At 43.7% G+C, this 21,712-nt stretch overlaps 2 protein-coding genes across 3 annotated transcripts in view; one reads left to right on the top strand and one right to left on the bottom strand.

Annotated features, from left to right (window-relative positions):
* LOC8039755 (intraflagellar transport protein 88 homolog) overlaps positions 1-20,631 on the bottom strand; it is an 82,508-nt gene extending 61,877 nt beyond the window's left edge. The window contains exons 1-3 of one of the 2 annotated variants that reach the window (XM_042291889.1): positions 20,540-20,631; positions 8,949-9,011; positions 3,940-3,984 (exon numbers count right to left, since the gene is read on the bottom strand). In XM_042291889.1, the coding sequence (XP_042147823.1) occupies positions 3,940-3,984; positions 8,949-9,011 (108 nt within the window). In that variant the 5' untranslated portion in view covers positions 20,540-20,631. Of the gene's footprint in view, positions 1-3,939; positions 3,985-8,948; positions 9,012-9,125; positions 9,326-20,539 lie in introns of those variants that run through there. The other variant, XM_042291888.1, reaches the window with a different exon arrangement.
* LOC8039760 (NADH dehydrogenase [ubiquinone] 1 alpha subcomplex assembly factor 4) lies at positions 9,512-14,553 on the top strand. Its single transcript, XM_029987503.4, has 3 exons — positions 9,512-10,073; positions 10,897-10,976; positions 14,019-14,553. The coding sequence occupies exons 1-3, from the start codon at positions 9,926-9,928 to the stop codon at positions 14,412-14,414; spliced, it is 624 nt and encodes a 207-aa protein (XP_029843363.2). The 5' UTR covers positions 9,512-9,925; the 3' UTR covers positions 14,415-14,553.
* Positions 20,632-21,712: the final 1,081 nt, after the last annotated feature.

Genomic DNA, 21,712 nt, shown 5'->3' with positions numbered 1-21,712 from the left:
CCTCAGTTGTGACCTCTCTTTTCAAATGTACGTTTGCAGTGAGTGAGCTCCTCAGCCTCGGACTTGTCACTTGTGCACCCAGTAGTTCTTTCACTTGGCAATTATATGCCATCAGTTGGGGTTTAATTTCTATTATTTATGTATACATTATGAAGACGTCCTGGAGTTCCGAACGAGTGTTTTGTGCAGATTACTTTTGCAAACACAAAAAGACTATACCAAAGCAGCGGAATTTTCGAAGTGTTGGCGAGTTGGACCTAAACTCGTTGAAGCAAATTCTTCCGCCTGACTGTTCCACCAAAGTGAGTGCGACGGACTACCTGTGCTACCATTGCTTCATGCACATCACTAAGGAGATCTCGATGCGAAGCTCAGAGCAGTGCCCTGACATATTTGTGCCAGCTGAAGAAGCAATTGAAGATCTAAATCGCAGCATACTACCTACAGATGTGTCGCCGCTGAGACAACCAAGCGTCGTAAGAAGTCGGGACAGGCCTGCCTATGTCAAGAGAAAGCAGACAGAACTGGAGCAGGTTGCTGTCAAGAATATACGCTCAAGGCTACGTATTGCGTACGACAGGGACGCACCATCGGGGTTGTCCGAACCAACATGCTCCACATGCACTGAGTGGGTGGACAACTTTCGGCAGGCCTTTGAAACCGCCACCTCTCTCCGGGAACGTTGTCAACTGCTTACACTCCTGCCGTCAACACTGACGAAGAATGAGGTTCAAAAGATGATTCCACAGGCCTTAATGTACCTCATCAGTAAATCCCGAAAACTCAAGGAAAAGCATGGCGTGTGGTATGAGCCGGATCCTTACACGAGGTGCAAGGTGAGCCCTGAGAACCTGACTGCTGCCCTAGAGTACTTCACGAAAGACGAGCTACAATGTTCGCGCCAAAGTCCCAACCAGAAGGACGTCATCTCTGTCATGCTCAACGGAGAGAAAACGTTCGTGCCAAAGCGCTTCATGACACGCTCAATACGAGAGGCCTTCCGTATATACAAAGACAAGCATCCCGATTCCGGCGTTGGGCTAACGAAATTTTATTCGTTGCGCCCTAGATGGGTCCAATGTATTCCACACCAGGAAGTGTGCGTTTGTGTGCGCTGCGCCAATTATTATCTTTGTATTGCCGCTCAAGAGAACGTTACAGGCTCAACATTCAACACTGGTGAAATGAACTCGGCATTTCTGTGCGACCCAGCAACAGAACTGTGCCTTCAAGGAGACTGTGATCACTGCCCAAAAGGCCAGTTTCTTACACTCCAGGAACTTGATATCCCGGAGGATGAAGAGATTGTGCTTGCAACATGGGAGTCCGGCGACCTTGTGAAAAAAACTTTGGAACCTGAGACTTTCCTAAAAGTCATCCAAGTGACGGTTGGAAGTTGGGTACTTCACAACCATATCCGGCAAACGCAAGGTAAAGCGATCTACGATGAAAAACAGTGCATGCAACGCGGGAGCATTGTCTTTCATTTTGACTTTGCTGAAAACTGGACCATCGTGCTTCCTGACGAAGTGCAAGCATATCACTGGAAAAAAAAACAAGTTTCGATATTTACATGTGTAGTGACGACAAGAAAATCTACAAACAGCTTTGCCATCATCAGTGAGGACCTGTGTCACGACGCCGCTCACGCTTGCTTGGCTCTAGAAAAAGTGAAGGAGTGGGTTGAAGACAACGTTGCGGTATACTCGTACGTGACGTACGTAAGTGACGGCGCCGCCAGTCATTTCAAGAATCGCTACCAGCTTCACCAATTTGCAAAGGACGATTGCCCACAAGCCCAGTGGTTATTTTCTGCATCTGGACATGGGAAAAATGCATGTGACGGAGTTGGCGGACTCGTGAAGCACCAGGCCACGCTGAACAACCTGAGAGAACGTTCAGTAAGCGCAATTCAGACAGCCAGGACAATGGTGAGCGTTCTATCAAAGAAACTGAAAGGCGTGCATCTTGTATATCTGGACGAAAATGAGGTTGTTCGGTATCGTGAACAAAAAAAAGAAGAGTGGCTGACGGTGGTGCGCGCCTTCCCTGGCATTCAGTCTTGGCATGCGTGGCGGCTCAGCAAGTCATCAACAGAAGGGACCTGTGACGTATATGTAGCACGGACAGTCGGATCTGCTTGGAAGCAACTTTATTAAATGGGTACAGCGAGGAAAACCTTAGCGTAAAGTGCCGAATTTGATTTCCCAAGGACTGCTCATTTTGAATGCAGGGACATCTTATTTATCACATTTTTCTTCACGGGGTATTTAACCTACAGTTTTTGTTGGTGGTTACTAATAATTTTTATCTGATCACTATAAAAAAAATCCCAAAATGTTATCCTCGAGCAGGATAAAATATATCGGCTTGCCACGATTCATTCATACACCGAGAGCATCGAAGCTGCTCCAGTTAGGCACTATGGCATCCGTCACCTGAAATTGTTTGTAATCGTAAATACACAGCCAACCTAAATATCTTACTATTATATCTTTGTTTTTGTGTGTGGAAGTAAAGTTATTTATTTTACTCTAGATGTAAAATATACCGGAAGGTACAACTTCACACTGCATCATCTTTTCTCAAATCATTAGTCTCTAATATGATACCACTTTGTACGCTTATGTAAAATGCTGTATATAGTTTCTCCTCCCTTTTACTGTGTGACCGATCACTCTTTTTATCAATGACCTCATCTGAATAAATGTATATAAAAGATTTGTGCAAATTTCATGAAACTGGAACTCAGAGTCACTTCTTGTATAGGACACTGCTAAGTGTAGGCTTTGAAAAAGGACCCTACTTTGGGGAGTTGTTTATTCTTTCACAGTGCAATGATGCAACATGTTTTTAATAGAAATGAATGCCGAAATAGAGTATAACAGGGTACCCAAATTTTAAAAAAATCGAAGGTGGTGTTTTTTTTTTTTATTTGCATTGGAATTTTTCTTTGTTTGATTTTTTTCCCATGTTTGCCTAAATATATTGTAACTATTGTGTCACTCAGATACCTTATTTATTTTTTCAATAATAGCCATATATTAGTAAAATAATGTCTGCAAGTTATGTAATAATGATTAAATTATTTCATGAGATACAGATTTCCAAAGTTTGCCATTTGTCGTTCGAGCAGGCATGTTTGGCAATTTTTAGAAAACTAAATAAATTTTTAATAAATATTACTACTTTATATTACAAGCAAGTTGTACCCATAGTTTGTTTGTAAAAAGTTTTAAAATTCTCCTAATTATATTGTTTTAATTATTCACTTTCAAACTTGCCCCCTCCATCAGTGCGCGTTATTGCAACTGTCCACCTCTCCCTGCCTTACGATTTTTCTTGTCTCCAAATTTTTTTTCTGGTCAAAACTAAGTGTGGATTCGTTTATACCAGACACTAGACAATGTCATATAAAAACATCAGTTGATTTAAAAATGTCGACCAGCCACCCTTTGGTCGATCTTATCTGAAATCACCCACCTACAGCTCCATCATAACGATAGGAGTGATTTAGAGTTGTTTTCATTCTCATAACTTTTAAACGAGCCTTGTTGGCCACTTGACAAACAGCTCTGGTCTGTTGTTTTATGTAGTTTGGTTTTTTTACTTTTACCTTTCCAAAATTACGTCCTGCTTGTTTGTTTATATCTGTTCTTTCATTATTTGTAATATGTGCATACTCTCAAGGCCTTGAACTGTTTGCGGGCACATTAAGCAGAATATATCCAAATATGAAAGCGAAGATCTGAAAGCTGAGGAATCTTTCTAAAGAGTGTGCTGTATTTAGCAGACCACTAAGGTTCTTCAAAGTTCTTTGAGATATCTTTACATACTCCCAAACTTCTTCCAGAATATATCCTTCACCAGATATGTAGCGCTAGAATGCCTTATGTACATTACATAAAAAGGGAACTTTCTGGAAGATATGATACTCACACCTGTGCTTGTACTGGGCATTCCAGCTTGGAATCTTGAGGATGTCTGATTAGATAAAGCAATTTAGGAGGATAATTATAGCGTGAAAATTATTTGGTTCACAAAATAAATGTAATTATGCATAATGTCCAAGAAACTGGCCATATTCTTAAAAAGAAAAAAGCAGAAACAAGAACACTGAAGGTATCAATAGTGAATATGTAATGTTAACATGTGATATTTGTAATAATAATAACAATAATCGTCATCATCATCTTCATTTTTGTTTGACTGCATGTATATTTTAATTTTTGAGCATGCGACTGTAATATTTTTTAAACCATGTAACTTCAGGGCAGTTTTAAAATCCGGCATGCATGTATGTAAACAAGAGTAAATAAAGTTATTTTTGATACTATAGGCCAGTGGTTCTCAACCATCAATGTTTTGCGGACCCCTCGTGGATCTGCGGAGATGATGGACGATCCCGTTCGTGGTGAGGGGTGAGAAAAGGTATAGGTTAAATACAATAATGATATAATAATAAATATAACCGAGGGATAGTGTCAACGAGACTTCTCTTATTGACATACGCACAAAGAAACTAGCCCAAAAATTGAAAAAAAAAAAAAAAAGTTCTCTATTTGAAAAAAGATTACTTTTATTGCTGGGTTTGACTGGTGAGGCAGGGCTTCGCGGACCCCTAGAATGCCTCCGCGGACCCCCATTTGAGAACCACTGCTATAGGCCAGTGGTTCTCAAATGGGGGTCTGTGGACTCTTTGGCGTCTGCGAATGCATTCTAGCTAGGGGTCCGCGAAGCCCAGTAGGTCACTCACTTGAGGTGTCGAAGTTGTTTGGCTGCAGCCTGTGGCAAAGCAAACGCTTACTAGAGAGCTGCAATGCATCCCCACACCCATTGAACATACTTTTCATACTTATTCTCGGTTTCTCAAATAAGGAGTGCAGAACGCATGCGCAAGGTGTGGTGGTTTCAATATAAGTGAGCATGATTTCCATGTTCCCAAAACATTCAGCATCCTCAAGAAGCCAGTCTACCACGCTCAAACCTGCCTCAAATGGGGAACGATGGAAACAATAAATAAATGTGCACCAGGCGTGGACATCTTAGCGGATCTTTGTTTTCATACAGTGCGCAAAAATTATTCTGTGCCTAACTCGCAGGATATATGATGGCCAACGAAATGTGGATGAAATTTTTATTTACAAATCCCAACAACCACATGAGTTGAAAGGGTAGCAACGGTGAGTGTCAATATTAGGAACTTTTAGTGTATCGTTTTTAGTTCTCCAATAACCATACTTCACAACGATACATAACCTAGTCTTGCTGTGAGCATTCTTTATTGAACACAACTATCGGAGTGCAAAACGTAATATTAAACCTCCATTGGGGAGTTTATATATTGTTTTGTGTTATCGTTCAATGTTGCTATAGTATGGGCTGCCACTTCAAGTAATTCTTTAAAGTCTTCAAAAATCTAAATCAAAAGCAGCTCTTTTTTTTTTTTTTTTTGAGATGACACAGGATTGTAATTTGACATTTTAAAAACATAGGTACACTGCACCACAAGGTTAGCACAAACAAACTATCGGATATTTTTCTTCTTTTTTTTTTTGCATTAGAAGTGAAAGATATTTAGAAAACTGTTAATGTGAGTATCCAACCTAAGCGGTAGAAATAGACAATACATAGCTGTGCGGAAAAAGGAAAAAAGGAAAATGTTGTTTTTGCGTTAACAGTGTCGTGTAATGTAGGCATATCGCTATACACTCAGTGCAAGCAGAGTAAGCCAGTAAATTAATTATATATAAGAAAAAAGATTTTTGGTGTGTTTTCTTTTTATAGCTGAAAATTTGTCATTTTTATAAAAACGATTTGGCAAAAGAGTGCTGTTATTGGGCAAAACCTACGTGGCATCAGTTTGTTCTTGTAGACTAAAATCTGCATGACCCTTGCATTCGAATGTCAATTTTGTGTTTGCGCCAGCTACATGACGTGGAGTAAGAGAAAAGTCCATTTCTCGAACATTTTATAACAAAACCTCCATCACACCAGATAGACATTTTGCGAGTACGCTCTATTACTGCTGGTTTAGAGTATTGCTATCTACGTCAAGCAATTTGACACTCTTTGCTGAATTGCTTGTATAAAAATAACATTCCAGCTATCAAAAAAAAATTTTTTTCTTTGTACATTAAATTTATTGATTTACTCTGATCATGTAGAGGTATGCATACATTACGCGACAATGTTAGCGCGAACACCACATCAGCGCTTTTTGCTAATTTTCCCCAGCAATGTATTGACCAGCACTAAGATCTACCGCTTAGGTTCGATACTCATATATAACAGTTTTATAAACATCATTACCTTCTAAGGAAACAACAAAAATGGGAAAAATTGGCGCTAGTTTGTTTGTGCTAACTTAATTGCGTGGCAGGGTGTACCTATATGATTCTTTTACAATGTCAAATGACAGTCCTGTGACATGTAAAAAAAAAAAGGGCTGCTATTTTTTAGTTTCTTGAAGACTCCAAAGAATACTTTGAAGTAACAGCCTGTGCTATACTACTGATACAAGCAAGATTGAACAATAACATGACACACTAAACTCCCCAATAGAGGTTTTAATAGGGAGTCCTCTTTTTCCAACACCGCTACGCTTTCCAGAACGAAGATGCCACTATTGCACATGCGTGGCACTGGCCTTGCTTGTAGAGTCCTGGACCTCGTACCGGGTCGCAGAGAACGTTGCGGGACAGCGAAAAAAATCAATGAAAATGCCCCATTATTGTGTTTTCCGCGCCGATTTCCATGCTCAATAAAGAAGGCTCACAGCAAGGCTAGCTTATATGTATATCACTGTAGGGTACAGTTATCAGAGAGCTAAAATGATCTACAAAAACTTCCTAACATCGACACTCCCCTTGCTGCACTTTCAACTCATGTTCATTTATTAATTGTAACCCTAAAGGCCCTTTCGGGCATTACATAAGGGGAATGCGATACAAAGATTCATACAACTGATGTTAGGATAAATTTTATCCACATTTCATTGACCATCCTATCCTGAAAGTCTGGCACTCAATATTTTGTGTGCGCTGTACGAAAACAGAAATCTGCTAAGGTGCCTGTGCCTGGTACACATTTATCTTTTCCATCGTTCCCCATTTGAGGCAGGTCTGAGCGTGACAGGCTGGCTTTTGAGGATGGTGAATGTTTTGTAAACATGTATATCATGCTCACATATTCAAACTACAACATCTCGCGCATGTGTTCTGCACTCTTTCATTTGAGAAACCGAGAACAAGTATGAAAAGTATGTTTAACTGGTGTGGGGATGCATCGCAGCTCTCCAGTAAGCGTTTACTTTGCCAGAAGCTACAGCCAAATAACAGCTCAAATAACTTCGACAGCTCTGCAGTCTTTTTAAAGCGCAGCTCTTAGGTGCCCGTTTCCAGCTTGAGCGCCATCACCGTAACCGTGCGTCGAATTATGGGACGTTTCCCGTAAGGACGTCACACGTGACGTCACGAGGGTCAAGAGTGATCGATGTCACGAAGGTCACTCGTGAAGGTCACAACCTTCTTGAGGCCTTCACAAGTGACGCCATGAGGGAGGGGGAGGAGGAGGAAGGGGGAGAATGAGAGGATGGAGTAAGGGAGAAGGAGGAGAGGAGGAGGGGCATACTCTTCTCTCCGTACCCTCCCCTCCTCCTTCTCAAGAGCTGTGCTCTAATTCAACATTACAGGGAATTGTAAACACCTTTCATTCTTTTCAACAGCGCTAAATCAGTATCTTCTCTCTCCACAAACATATTTTTCAGCATGCACTTGATCATTGTAACAAAATAGCTCAGCCGCGATGTTTTAGAGCGCAGCTCTTAGGCGCCCGTTTCCAGGTTGAGGGACGTGGCCGTAACTGTGCGTGTTGCATTATGGGACATCACAGTTTCCCCGTTAAATTTAGCGGGAAAACTGAATTGGTGTTGAGGCGACGCAACGTCAATTTCACCGCTAAATTTAGCGGGGAAGCTTAACCCAGCCAAGTTTAGCGGGTAAATTTTCGCTAAATTTAACGGGAAAATTTTTGCCAAATTTCTTGCTAAATGGGACGGGAGGAGGAGGAGGGGAGGGTATGGAGGGGGAGGAGAGGCATAAACTCCCCTCCTCTCCTTCTCCTCCTCAAGAGCTGCGCTCCAATTTCGCATTACAGAGAATTGTAAACGTCTTTAATTTTTTTACACATGTGAACTGTGAAAAAGTTCACATTATTCTTCCACAAGCGAAAAAAAAAACAAAAAAACAACACGTTGGTGGTCAGTCACATGAGGAGCAGGATCAACATGTCGTGCAGGAAAGATGTGATGCTACGGGGATGAACGCGCAACTCGGGCTCCTACTCTCGTCGCAAGAGGTTTTATGAGGCTCCAAAGCACTCAATCTTACGAAGCTCCAGGAAGTAAAATTTTTCTTTAACAATCAAATTAAAACATGCGTGTTAAAAAGAAAAAAAAAAGCGGAAAAAAAAAAGTATCACAATATCGACGGCGAGAGATTTATTCAAAATCCTGAGCGCAATGTCCATGACGTCACGGAATGGTCATTCGCTCAACGAGATGGTCATTCGGTCTTTCCACCTCGACGTGAAGGCAAAGCCGATCCTCTCCTCCACAAGCTTGAAATGCTGAGAGAAAACAAGTGGAAAGGAGGTGAATACCGACTAAACTGCGTCTCGAGCCGTCAATATTGCTATAATTTTATTTTCCGCTTAAAGTTATTATTTTTTTTTTTTTTTTAGATGCGTGTTTTAATTAAACATTTTTTTTTTTTTTTTAGGGTTTTTTGAAGATTTCGCAAGTGTGCGAATGGATTTTCACGTCACTGAGGAATGTACCCTGCTTCTTTCGTTTTATTATTAGAGATTTAGAAAGAAAATTAATTCAGAATATTTGCATAGTTGAAACAAAGACCTCACAACCAAAACCATCGATTTGTCATACTTACTGGGGGTCTTCGACCATAGCTGGTTCGGACAGCTTGCTGAAATCCCTCATCTTGCATCAACATCTAGTAAAATGAAAAAAAAAACAAAAAACAAAAAAAAAAACTTAAGAAACGGATCTAATAATGTTAGCAAACGCGAACAATACAGCTATGGGTGCTTTGCCATGCCATACTCACGTTTGTGTCAAGAGATGGATTAAACTCATTGTAACCCGAATACAGATCATCCTCATCAGAAGGCACCAAATGCACTCTTTCTGACATAACTGCCATTGCTTAAAAGTTAATGCTTGTAGCGGGTTGAGAAAACGACGAACTCGCACTGCCACGGGTGCGACGATGCGACGACAGTTCTGTTTTCGAAATGGTTGCCAAGTAACAATATCGCAAAAAAAAAAAAAAAAAAAAAAAAAAAAACAGCAGAAAAAGTACACTGGCGATCCGGTTGAAAAAGAACGCACGTGTCAGGTGAACTTTTCATACTTTTTTTACGACTAAAGATACTCATATTAGTGTTTTTAAATTGTATATATTATTTATTTATAATTGATTGTTTTATTCGTTTTATTACTAGTTTTTGCAAGTAGGAAGACTAAAAGTCACCTTAGAGTTTCATCATCAGGCTTTGTGCTGCTGCGCTCAAATATATAGTGCATCAGACAGTTTTTATGCTGTTAAAATGTAATACACTGTACGTATGTTTGAGTTTTAGTATAAGTAAAATATGCATTGCGAGGAAATATTTGTTTAATGTTTTACTTCATGTGTTTATTTTCACTTTTTCACTCGCGTGTTCCCGCGTCGCGGAGTGACACAGAAGAGACTCCACCGGATAGCGGTGCACTTTATGCTTGAAGCCAAGAAGCACATGGACGTCTGCTTCAATTCTTGGAGGTCGCTCACCAACCTCACAAAAGCCGGACCGCCGGACCATCGTCAACCGCCGCTTTCGAGTCGCAGCTAGCGAGGTGCCTGGCATGGGAAACCGCATCGGAGCTTTCCTAGCTCGGCCCATCAGAAATTTCAACATCGAGAACCGCGTTCAGAAGGTGGTCGGCGCGGAAAAACCAAAGTCGGCTCCGCGGCATCCCTCGGACCAGAAGTACGAAGCGCAGGTGGCGATCGGCAAGTTTTTCTTTTCTTTCATCCACTGTCGAAAACTCGGTTAGATCGTGTTCGAGCACTCACGAAAACGCTGAGCCGCGCAAGTGATCCATATGAAGAGAGATTTGCGGTTAGGCGTTCGCAGAGTTCCCGGTTCTGACCTTCAAAATTTGTCACCACCGACAGTGATTGTACTCCTTAAAGGGATGTACCATGAAACAATCTGACAAACCTGGTCAGCTAATGAATAACTCTCTGTTAGAGATGAAACTCGAATTTCTTCTCCCCCACTCATCGTAGCAGCCAATCATGACGTTTAAGCGATGTCGGCGTGGGTAGCTTGCTTGTGAAAGCTTTCAGGAACAATCGGAAGCGGGCTTAGACCGGGATGTGAAAGAGCGACAATCACAAAACCGTCATGGTGACGTCATCTAGGCGGGGGAGAGAAGGGTCAATGGGGAGGGACCATTCCTTGTCCTCTAGCTAAACCAAACCAATAATTAGTCTATAGTTTACACAGCAGGAGTTTAGTCTGCCAGAACATGGCGACATTGTTACCCACTGTAGATGTGTAATTTAGCCTGTGCAGTATGACTGCTAGCCTGAGGTCTTTAACGTGCACCATGCAGTAGTGATACACGACCACATGCCGGGATGATGCTCATCCAGATCGAAACGGGCAGGGGTGGGGATAGAGCCCAGGATCCCTGGGTTCTGCAGTGCGAGCTTTCACTCCACATGCTCCAAGTCAATATGCTCAGCCACCGACCCCCCCCCCCCCCCCCCCCTCCCCCCATCCTCTTTACTATATGTTACCATATACATCCGTTGCTCTACTTTGCAGATAAAGAGAAAGTGATCGAGAAAAGAGAGGACCTTCTGGAGCGGCTAAAGAGCGTCAAAGTGGTCTCTGCAGAAGCCACGGTGAGATCAAACTAGGAGCTATTGGCAGGTGTTGCATTGATGAAATATCTACCACAGAGACAACTCATCCTCACACAATGTTGCTTTCTTGTGTATTACAATTTGAACAGTGAATGTTGCCAAAAACACAACTTGCAAACAAAAAATTCTGCCGCTAAATTGTAACGACGTGTGAAGAAGATGCATATTCATAAACCATCAAAGAAAACTAAACATGTTTGCGACTGCTTTTATTAGGATGACATACAGTCAGTGTGCTTGCTACATTCAAAATAAATAAAAAAAAAAAAAAATAAAAAACTTGAGCCATTATGATTTGCATTTTGTGCTAATTGTATGCAAGAACTATCTACCTGGTAGTTTTTTGAGGGGCCTACACGGGTAAATGGTACTTTCTTGAATTTATTGATATGGTATCCTCTAAATATAAATGCGGCATTCTTACAAAAAATTTGCGAGGCTTTGGCACGTTATAAATGAATTATGCATGGCAGGAAGGCAAAAATCAGCTTGAAGGTGAGCTATTAGACACACTGCCAAAATATAAAAGTTTCAGCCTGTAGTACTGTTTAAATCACAACTCTTGAATCTTCAATAAGAGGATGATGATTCTTATTGTGAGTGCATGCTGCATGTCTACACTTGTTTGGAAGCTCTGGGGGATGCTGTTCTTTTGTAGGAAAGTTCTGTAAATCTCTAGTAACTTTTAAATGGACTAATATTATATGTCGAGATGCGACAGTAGCGACGTGAAAACTTTCAACACTGGTACAATGGTTCAATTCGCCAGGAGAAGGAAAGATGTCAACGGGATAGAAAAAGAAAGGTCGTCCCAGAGGAACGTCTGAATTGGTTTTCCTCAAACTGAAAGAATGAAGAGGAGAGAAAAAAGTAAGGCTCTAATACTGCTCGTATATAGCAAAAAATATAATAACTTATGCATTGCAGACCCAGCCTCGTACTGCTGTTCTACGACAATCATCCAGATGACGGCCAATGAATATTTTATCTACGAGGCTTCATACATACATTTCAGGGCTCTTTTGGAAGCGCTTTTATCGGTATCTCCGCGCATCAGATTAAGAAAATTCGGCAGACGCACTTAAGACCGCTTACATGTAGGAATGTGGAAGCATTCCTACAAGCAGCGCGCCACGTCTTCCTTTTTCACACTGCACTCCGGCGGTGACATCTCTCCCCTACTGCGCAGGTGTGGCAAACCCCGCAGGCTTCACGCCAGCTTTCATGACGAAGCATTTGCGCTGCTGTGCTTTTCTCTGCATTTTATTTCTGAGGTGTATCGGCTTTGACCTTGAGTATTCTCGCCGGCTTTCGTGACGAAGCATCCGCGTTGCTGCATTTTTCTTTGCGTTGTATCTCTGAGGTGCGTGCTTGATGCGTTGGTGTGACCATCTTTCAGGCACAACGCCGACGCTTTCTTGTGTAATGGGACAAGTAAGGCTTTTGCCTTAATACTGGGAAGAATGGACGGAGAGAAAGAGAGGGAGAAAAGACGAGGTCCTCACAGACACTAAGCACACTGCTTTTTGCATCCTGCACAATCCCCAGTTCGATCGGATCCACTTCCTCAACAAAATTCAGTTTCACTCGAATCAACGCCCCTAGAACGTGCAGGTTCTCAAGCTGGATTACAAAAACCCAGGGGTTCCTAGAACACCGTCAAAAAAGGTTCACCCGAGCTCCAAGTAAAGCGTTTTTCCAGTTCAAGTTGATGCATAACTATGTATGAGCCAAATACTTTCTAGTTTGTGCATTATCCAAAGTTCAGCTTCCGCACCACGTTATTGCCCGAATGCCGAGACCGAGGGCGTTTCCTCGGTTTTCGCTTGAACCAGGCGGGGGCTCCTCGAGATCCAAGAGATTGAGAACTGCTGCCTTAGGCAACAAGGCCCCCGTGCTGCATTTTTTACATCTACTGGAGTGCAGGGCAGGGGTCAGACAACAGTGTTGTGTCAGCGTATAGCTGGAACTCCCGTTCGGTCGGCGAGGATACGAGTTGCAGCCGGAACGCTGATGCAGCTTCCGATCTGTGTCCCGCACAAGCAGTAGGTGGTATAGAAGGTTCAGCACTGTGGCTTCGTTACCTATAGTCGGTGACAGGTCAAGAACGAAGTGGAAGCTCCTCCCACCCCTTTCCACTTCAGCGAAGCGAACGGTGGAGAGGAGGTCGCCTCCTCTCTTGCGTTCGCTCTACTAAAGTGGAAAGAGGTGGGAGGAGCTTCCACTTCGTTCTTGACCTGTCACCGACTATAGGAGCACTTAAATATTCGTAGGATGTTGGGGCAATGTTTCTAGGAGCACTCTTTATGTCCTGATTTGATACTGGTGCCGAGAACTTTGCCACTCCGCTCACTTCTGCACCCGTTGCAAATTTTCTTTCGTAAAGAGAAAAGAGGGTTCCAAAAGAAGCCTGTCCAAAGGCGGAAACACACATGCAGAAATTCGGCAAATTTTGAAACGCGAAAAAACAGTTTCACACCATTTTTTTAACAATAACTCCGGGCCGGTGTGCATCGCGCATGAATCTTACATATGCTTTTAACGAAAGTGTACCATTTCATTTACATACAGTTAAAGCCCTACCAAAATATCCCAAGAGATAGCCCACCTAAAATTGAAAGCAAATCAAGTCAAAACGAAAAGTAAGCTTTTGGTGTGCAATAAAAAAAAAGTTTAAAAAAATCCTAATTTTAAATTTTGTGAATTGCGAAACTTGTAATCGCAGGGAGGGGCGATGAACTAAAGACAACTGTCCTTTCTAGTCGGCAATGTTTGCTTACCTCGTGCCGTGGCTAAGTAACACCTTTTCATTCCGAGGTCACCATCGGTCAGGGCCCTGCAATTACTTTCGGTGTTTTTAACGAAATAGCAAATCATGCCAAAAATGGCATCAAAAATGGCAAAAAAGGGCATCTCTCGGGATCTTACGGTAGTTTCTCGAAGATAACATGCGACGATTTTTGCACCGCACCGCATGATTTTTGCACTCTTTTCTTGTCCTCGCATTCGGTGCCGCTGCAGCCCGAGCCAGAAAAGGCGGAGCGTGTGCTGCCGCAGAGCCGCCAGTCGTGGCAGCAGTACCAGTACGGCTACTACGAACCAGAAACGGTGCAGCCGGGGCGCATCACCCTGCGCCAGGCGACCCAGCTCGTCTCAGACGGGGCCGCTGACCCAGCACGGTTCACCCCCGAGGCCCTAGCCGCGCAGTACGGCCTCCGGGTGGAAGACGTCCGCAGTGTGCTTAAGTACTTCAAGCCGTTCCAGGTGTACACGCCTGAGGTGGACCTGGCCGAGAAGCTTGGCGTCAAGAAACTGAAAGAGGCACTACGCATTCCGGGCTTACAGACGGACCAGACCCAAGTCAAGGCAAAGGCATTGCTCGAGGAATGGAAAAAGAAGAAGGAGGAAGAGAAGTGAGTTCTGCGGGGAAAGGTGGCGACGCGGAAGAGATTCACCGTGTGACCCGGTTCCGGTGTGCTTCTTGGACGGATCGTGACGTTGACGTGTTGTGAGGAACTTTTGTGGAACTTAGAAAATGAAGGTGTCTTCTCCTTTGTTGGATTTGAATTCTCGTGGGTGAAGCGATGGTGTGTGAAGTAGAGTTAGGGGCCTGGGTGTGGAATCAAACGTGGCTTGCTACTTCAGAAGGCGGCTGTTAACACCACTGATCTTAATCTTGTCTTCCCGGTACTGGTTCGGCGAGACCGAGATAAAGCCACTTCTGGCCACACTAGGGCTATGTTCCAAATCTTACCCGAGTAACCTGTCTCCTACGTCAGCGTAGGAGACAGGTTACCACATGACATCGCGAGTAAATGATCAGAGACTCGATTGTGGAATGGCCGGGATAATCATCTGGATACTATGCGGATTAGCTTCGTCTTGGGCTACGGCAAAAAGAAAACACAGCAGTGATGGCAGAAAATTCTTCTGACCATGGAGAAAGCACTTGAGGAGACAATAACATTAATGATGACGCGGTGTTTTCTGAGGTGGATCCACCAGCTCCTTTTTACTCACCTTCCTTTTGAGTGGTATATTGAGATCAAAATTACTTACTCCTTACAGTTAGACATCAACATTTGTTTTTATTAATCAGCGCAATCACTGTTATTCTAGTCCAGGTGCCCTAAACGCATATATTCCATGCATTGTAATTTGCATTGATTACGTTTTGCAGAAATTGCTTCCCTACAGTGTAGTGGTACAGCACAGGGTGCTGTCTCAAGATTGATATGTAACTTACACTTGCCTTTTCATTACACACACTCTGGCGGAAACAAAAATACCACCTCATCCTTTACTGCATTCAAACATTTTCAGCCATGGACGTGAGAATACGGCATTCCCTCCAAGGACGAGGATGCGGAGAAGCTCCTGTTTACACTCGCACTCTGATAATAACAACAAGTATACCTTCCTGGGGAGGGTGTATCTCAAAACGTCCCATTCGCATTTGAACCTTGCACTTTTCGACCCATTCTCATTTGGTCCCTCTCGTTTGAACCTTCTCATAAGATCCGAATCGTGTTTTTCGCAACTGGACCCATTCTCATTTCGCCCGTTCGCACTACGACCGAATGGCACTAGTTCGGCATGCTTCTAACATCGTTATGCCTTCGCGGCTTTGTTGATGCGCCTTACCTTGCTTGGGCCCCCAACATACCATCAGATATATGTTATGTGTAGAGGTATGCACTGAGAATCGTACATTGACGCCGGCTTCCCTTCGTCTAAGCAAACGAGAAAAAAAAGCGATGAATATTTAATTTGGAAACTTTGTTTTGACAGAAATAGCATACATAATAGCAGTGGTTCTCAACCATTGATGTTTCGCGGTCCCCTTGTAGAAAGGCGGAGATGATGGAGGATCCCGTTTGGGGTGAGGAGAATAGGAAGGTATAGGTTATCATGATAGTGATTTAATAAATGGATATAACTAATTGCTAGTGTGAAGTAGACTTATCTCATTGACATACACACGAGAGTACTCTCCCGAAAATTGGAGCGTTTCTTCTCAACGTGAAGAAAGACAACTAATCTTGCCGTACCTGACTGATGAGACAGGGCTTCGCAGACCCCTAGGATGCCTTCGCAGATCCCCTTTTGAGAACGTTTGCATTATAGATGTGGTGGCATTGTCCCAAGTCGAGAGACCTCAAACAACATGACGTTTCGGAATATGATCTGGTAGCGATAAATAGTTGGTCTGTTTTATTGTCACCTAGTAGCTTTTCACGACGACCTCGACGCACTGCTAAAATCCATTAGCAGAGAGAGTATGCCTGTAGCGTGGCACACACACACACAGAGAGACACACACGCACGCACACGCATACGCACACACATACATATTATATCAATGTATTTATTATTATTACCCTAAAAAACGATTTTGGTATAGAGAGTCAAGTGCGACTGTTCAAAGCGAGATATTTTTGAGAATGGCTGTTTTGAAAAGGGCCAGGTGAAGAGGGCGAAACGAGAACGGGCTCGAATGAGGAGGGTTGGAATGCGAAAGACGAAACGAGAAAGGACCAAATGCGACAGGTCCAAGAGAGAAGATCTTTTTGAGAATGGTTCTTTTGAGAAGGGCCAAGTGAGAAGGTCGAAACGAGAACGGGCTCAAATGATAACCACCCTCCTGGGGAAGGTGCGCGATCTGGATGTAATGTAGTCAATTCCTGCGCTGACAACAGAAAATCGCAATAACCACACATAAAGTGCTGCACCTCATTCTTCGTCATTTTGAACGTCCACCGCCAAAGCCAAAGGAGCAAGCGAGCTTTGACGGCTGTCGGCGCAGGAAGCAAACGACGAACAGATCGCGTGACATATTCACTCGATTTGATCCGATGTTACCACCCTATTGAGGAGGGTAGCGTGAGTAATTACTCCGGAGTAAACAACCCGCTTCTGGAACGCGAGTTCTGACGTCATCGAGTAAGTTTTGAAATGCCACGGTACGAAACCTTTACTCCGGAGTCAAATTGAGTAAATTTTGGAACACAGCCTAGAAGACTGCATCCGCGACGGTGCTTTATAGTGCACCCAGTTGCCACAGGATGGTATCACAGCTCCGACAGGGCGGGAGTTTCATGTCTTTTGAAGTGCAAGGCATAGTAGCTTCGTTCGATTTGTCTTCACGGGTGCAGAAAAGTGTGTTGGCGGTGCACTTCCGGTCGTATCTCAATACATATACCGTAAGTACACTGCTCTACACTTTTCTGCACCGGAGCAGGTACATAGAACGAGGCTTACTGTAAACAACTTAATTTTCGCGAGGACCTCATTTCTACAAATAACGCTATTTAAAAGTTACAAAAAAATTGTATCGCATGAATACATCATCTCATGCTAACAAATGTGTAGCGTACCGCTTTGAATCGTAAGATTATGTTTCCACAAAATGTTCCCAAAAGCCACAGTTTGCAAAAATTGTGTTTGTTTACGGCATATTCATTTCGCCTTCTCTGTCCCAAATGCGATAATGGTGTGCATAGGGCGACACACAATGCGAAAAAGCAATTGCCAGCTTTTTGCTATTTTTTTTTCTCACGACAAACACACTTCCCTCAGAATGTGCGCATCCGGGGCATGAGGTTGGTTGGTAAAATTTCATATCCGTGCATATCCCTTGTCCGAGCAAAAGGTGAAAAGTTGCCGATATAAGTTTTGCGCTCACTTATCTCGCGCAGTGTACGCCAATCTTTTTTTTTTTTCGAGAAGTAAGCTTGGCTGCATCTGAGATTTCGTGTTGCCTGTCCCCAAATTCCAGTTCCCACCGTTAGGCTGCACAAAAGTGAATGAATGCACCAAAGTGCCTGCCCGCTCAATGATGCCCACAAACCGGGCGGGGGCAGCACTGATATGCCAGTGTTTTATAGGGTATTGAAGGGGAAGAAGAGGAAAACACCATAAACCGTAAAATACTATGGAAGCACCTATTCCGTTCAGGCGCCCACCATTACCATTTCCCAAACTTGGGAATTCTGCAAATCATGCATCATAAGTGCCCGATTTGACCGGACAAGGGTCCATGTCTAGATTAACCCAGTATTTGGTGAAAGTAAGATGGGCACTCCCCCGCCCGGTTTCTTACGGTAAGCCAAAAGTGGAATAGCACGAGAAAAGAAGGGCAGGAAGTTTTGAAGAGGGAATTCTTATGGGCAACCATGATTCAATCAGATCTAATGTAAGTGCCCAGTTTAGCTGAACTAGTAGTGGTAAATTATCCAGGATGACACCGCAGACAGTGCAATCTCTACCCCAACTGCTGGCGAACCTAGTCTAAAGTAGCTGTTGGGGCACAACACAGCTACATTAGATATACACAGTCACATTGCACTTGTCCGTCTCTCAGCTCATCGAAATTTTGGTTCTGGCTGTCATGCAACCAGAAATGCAGCAATCTGTCATGGCAGACGGTCAAGCGGCTTGGAAGGGGATGTTTAACAGCAATTAGAACACTGAAGTAGTGAGCATGTGGAAAAACACTGAAGTAGTGAGCATGTGGAAAGTAGGTAGCAGTCAAACCTTGCCATCCTAAAATTCCAAAAAAGAAAAAAAAAAAGTAAGATTGCATTGTTTTTTTCTTGAAAAGCTTGTCAGCAAGAGAATATGGTGGGCTGGCTCAACACTCTTTGAGCCAGAGCTTGTTGATGCATGCTCAAAACATTCACCATTAGCATGAAAGCTTGTATACAGTGAATACAGAACAAATGGCAAAAGTGCAATGGGCCTTTTCAAAGAAGGGTTCTGCACATGCACAGGCCATGCTCATACAGTGGGAAAAGCTAAAACTACAACTGGTGTACAGTGGTTGATGCACCTGGCCCATTTGTCTTATGTATTGTTTACCACACCCCAAAGGAACGGAATAAACTTTCTGCTCTTCGCAACAGAGAAACTTCTTGGCACGCTTGACTGTGCATCCTTGAGGCTTCTCGCTCTAGTTCACTTTTTGGCAAAGCTGCTTAAGGCACATCCGGCAGGAAACACCATACTGATGTACCTGGGAGCAATGGCTTTTAGCCGATGCACTGAATTATGAACGCATAGAATAACGGCAAAGCGATCTCGCTTATTGCTTCCAGTTGTAGTGTTTTGCCGGTAACAGCCAAGAAGGAATCTCTGCAGGGTGGCTTTCAGAAGATCCGCTGGATACATAGGACGAACGGGTATGTGCATCAACCACCGACTCCGCGAGCACCACGTGGAAGTTTCAAAAGCTTCGGCAGACTCTTTTCACCTCAAAGCCAATCGTTCCCGCATGTGCAGTGGCTGGGTTCCTAGTTTCGAGCGAACGAGGATTTTGGGAGGGCATAATAACAGGTTTTGCAGAGAAATTATAGAATTTTTCAGCATGAATTTGGTTAATAATAATATTTCGGTGCCTTCAATCATTTTAACTAAGGATGAGATAGAATTCCTTACTTCGGAATTGGCATAATTGCATTCCACCTTCCATCCGACAATGCAATTGGCAATTGTTTTGTCACTTTTTTTTTCCTTCTGGGCAGGGGTGGGTTCAAAAATAGGTACTCCGCTAGGAGGTTCACCGTAATTGTTGTTGCGAGTTAAAAAGAAGTGTCCGTTATCCCTTTGTCTTAAGTGTGATATTCTTTCTGTCATCTTTATCCCAAAACAAACACGCTCCCAAGTTTATATTCACTTAGTATCATCTTCTCCAGCATTAACATTAAACACCGTTGTTACAGTACACAGATGCGATTCATTTCACCCAAATTTCCAGCTGCTTGATGCCTTCTCTGCAGGAAGAATGGCTTTTTTGTGATGAAAGCGACGCAACCGAGAACATGTCGGCACATAGTTTGCAAATCTCGTTGGGAGCACAAGCTGCCAGAAAGGTTCAGTTGTTTGCACCATCCATGTATTCATCCGACCCCACCGGACCAGCTGTGTGCACAGGGGCGGATGCAGGAATTTCCTGAGGGGGGGGGGGGGGGGTCAGGTGTTGGTCAGCGTACCATATGTTTAGGAACCCCCTCCCCTTCTCCCTTGTTTTACGCCCTAAATTTTAAACATGTAAAAATCAAGAGGGGGGTCAGGACATCCGGACCCCCCCTCTAAATCCGCCCCTGTGTGTGCATCAGTTGCTCGCTGTCGTCTTTTACGTGTAAAAGGTCCATTAGAACTACTAAGTGCCATGTTAGAAGAATGGCACGTTCGAGATGCACTTAGACCGACCGCTGAACATTCACAAGGTATTGTAACTCTCAGGCTCGCAATTATATCGCAACACGAGAAAGATACAGCATAATTCCACAAAAATAAACTTGCTCTGGCACCACCAGTTCTATGGTGGTGCCGCTATAGAGCAGGTGTTAAAATAAGTTTCCTCTTGTGGAATTCAATGTATGCCTTTCTCTGCGTTGCGAGGAGCATCTGGCCATCCACCCGTTTTAGAAAGTCAGGAGTGTGCCAGTAAAGTTGACCAAGCTGACAGCTGAAAAGACAACCAGTTTGCAACTGGAAACCTCGTGGCTCCCACTGTGAGAAAATAAATAAGCAAACCTTACATTTGCGGGCCACTCCGTCTTGGCCGTCTTCAACACGAACAATGTGCGTGGACGTTCTGTGAACACCAGAATGCACGCAGTCAATCGGCGAACTCTATTCTCGGTCCCAACAGACGCTATAGACCGAGTACCGAGCTCCGGGAACCCTCGGCAGCTATGAGACCCGGGACCCTTGGTGTGCCAGTAACAACCGTGGCAGAGGGGTCTGCAATCTGACGAGGACTTGTCGAGAGAGCTGCCTCGTGCCCAAGATTCTAGCTGCACATGGGCAATTCCCAGGCGGTGTAGTCTAATTTTTCGTCCCTCGCGGGGATGTACCCCACGCTGACTGTCGTTGCAAAACATCAAACTTCCAAGGGATGACTGACTGGCCCTTGGCCCAATGTAAAGCCTTCGAGGAATTAACGGAATAGATAAATACTTCCACCGAGATGGAGTATAATTTTGACAACTTAATAAGAGACCATTTCTTATAGACAATGCATAGATTTGATCTTGCATACACTGCAAAACCTATACTCGGTGTCAGCTATCTTGTACTACGTCGTCATGCTTGCGAGGCTTCCGCAGTGCCCCCGAGACTTTCAGAGCCACTTGCACGAGTATGTGCAAACGAAAGAGGAAGTCGCGTGCAAGGCGGCGGCAATGGAAGCTATGCTGGCCTTAACGACGTGTCGCACAATATAGTTGACGCCGAGTATACCGTAAATCCTGAGAGATGCTCCACCCCTGAATGATAACCTGCCCCCTATTTTTGGCTTGATTTGCTATTTCTTTAAAAGCACCGAAAGATATAATAGCCCACTCCTAGTAATCGCAGGGCCCTGGCCAATGGTAACCTCGGCAGAAATGGTGTCGCTTAGCCACGGCAGGAGATAAGCGAACATTGCTGGCTGGAAAGGACAGTCGTCTTCAGTTCACCGCCCTTCGCTGCAATTACAGGTCACAAAATCTAAAACTAACATTTTTTTAACTTTCTTGATTATGCACCAAAAGTTAGCCCGCTGCTTATTTTCGACCAATCTGCTTCTGATTTTAGGTGGGCTACCTCTGGGGATATTATGGTAGTTACACCCAGATCGAAAGGGTTTTGGGCCACTGGACGGACAGCAACGGTGTGCCCTCTCATCATAAGAGGTCACAGTGCAGTTGATTGCAGTCAAACGCAAATGT

The sequence above is a fragment of the Ixodes scapularis genome, unplaced genomic scaffold (assembly GCF_016920785.2).
Source record: "Ixodes scapularis isolate PalLabHiFi unplaced genomic scaffold, ASM1692078v2 PGA_scaffold2__306_contigs__length_199485367, whole genome shotgun sequence".
NCBI classification, from domain to species: Eukaryota; Metazoa; Arthropoda; class Arachnida; order Ixodida; family Ixodidae; genus Ixodes; species Ixodes scapularis.
The sequence above is the reverse complement of the archived record's forward strand: the minus strand, read 5'-3'. Positions and strand labels throughout refer to the sequence as shown.

Excerpts from the sequence above, each read along its gene's own strand:
- LOC8039760 (XM_029987503.4), top strand. The coding sequence starts at position 9,926 with ATGGGAAACCGCATCGGAGCTTTCCTAGCTCGGCCCATCAGAAATTTC. Across the intron at positions 10,074-10,896 it reads CGAAGCGCAGGTGGCGATCG|ATAAAGAGAAAGTGATCGAG; the intron begins GCAAGTTTTTCT and ends TCTACTTTGCAG. Across the intron at positions 10,977-14,018 it reads TGGTCTCTGCAGAAGCCACG|CCCGAGCCAGAAAAGGCGGA; the intron begins GTGAGATCAAAC and ends GTGCCGCTGCAG.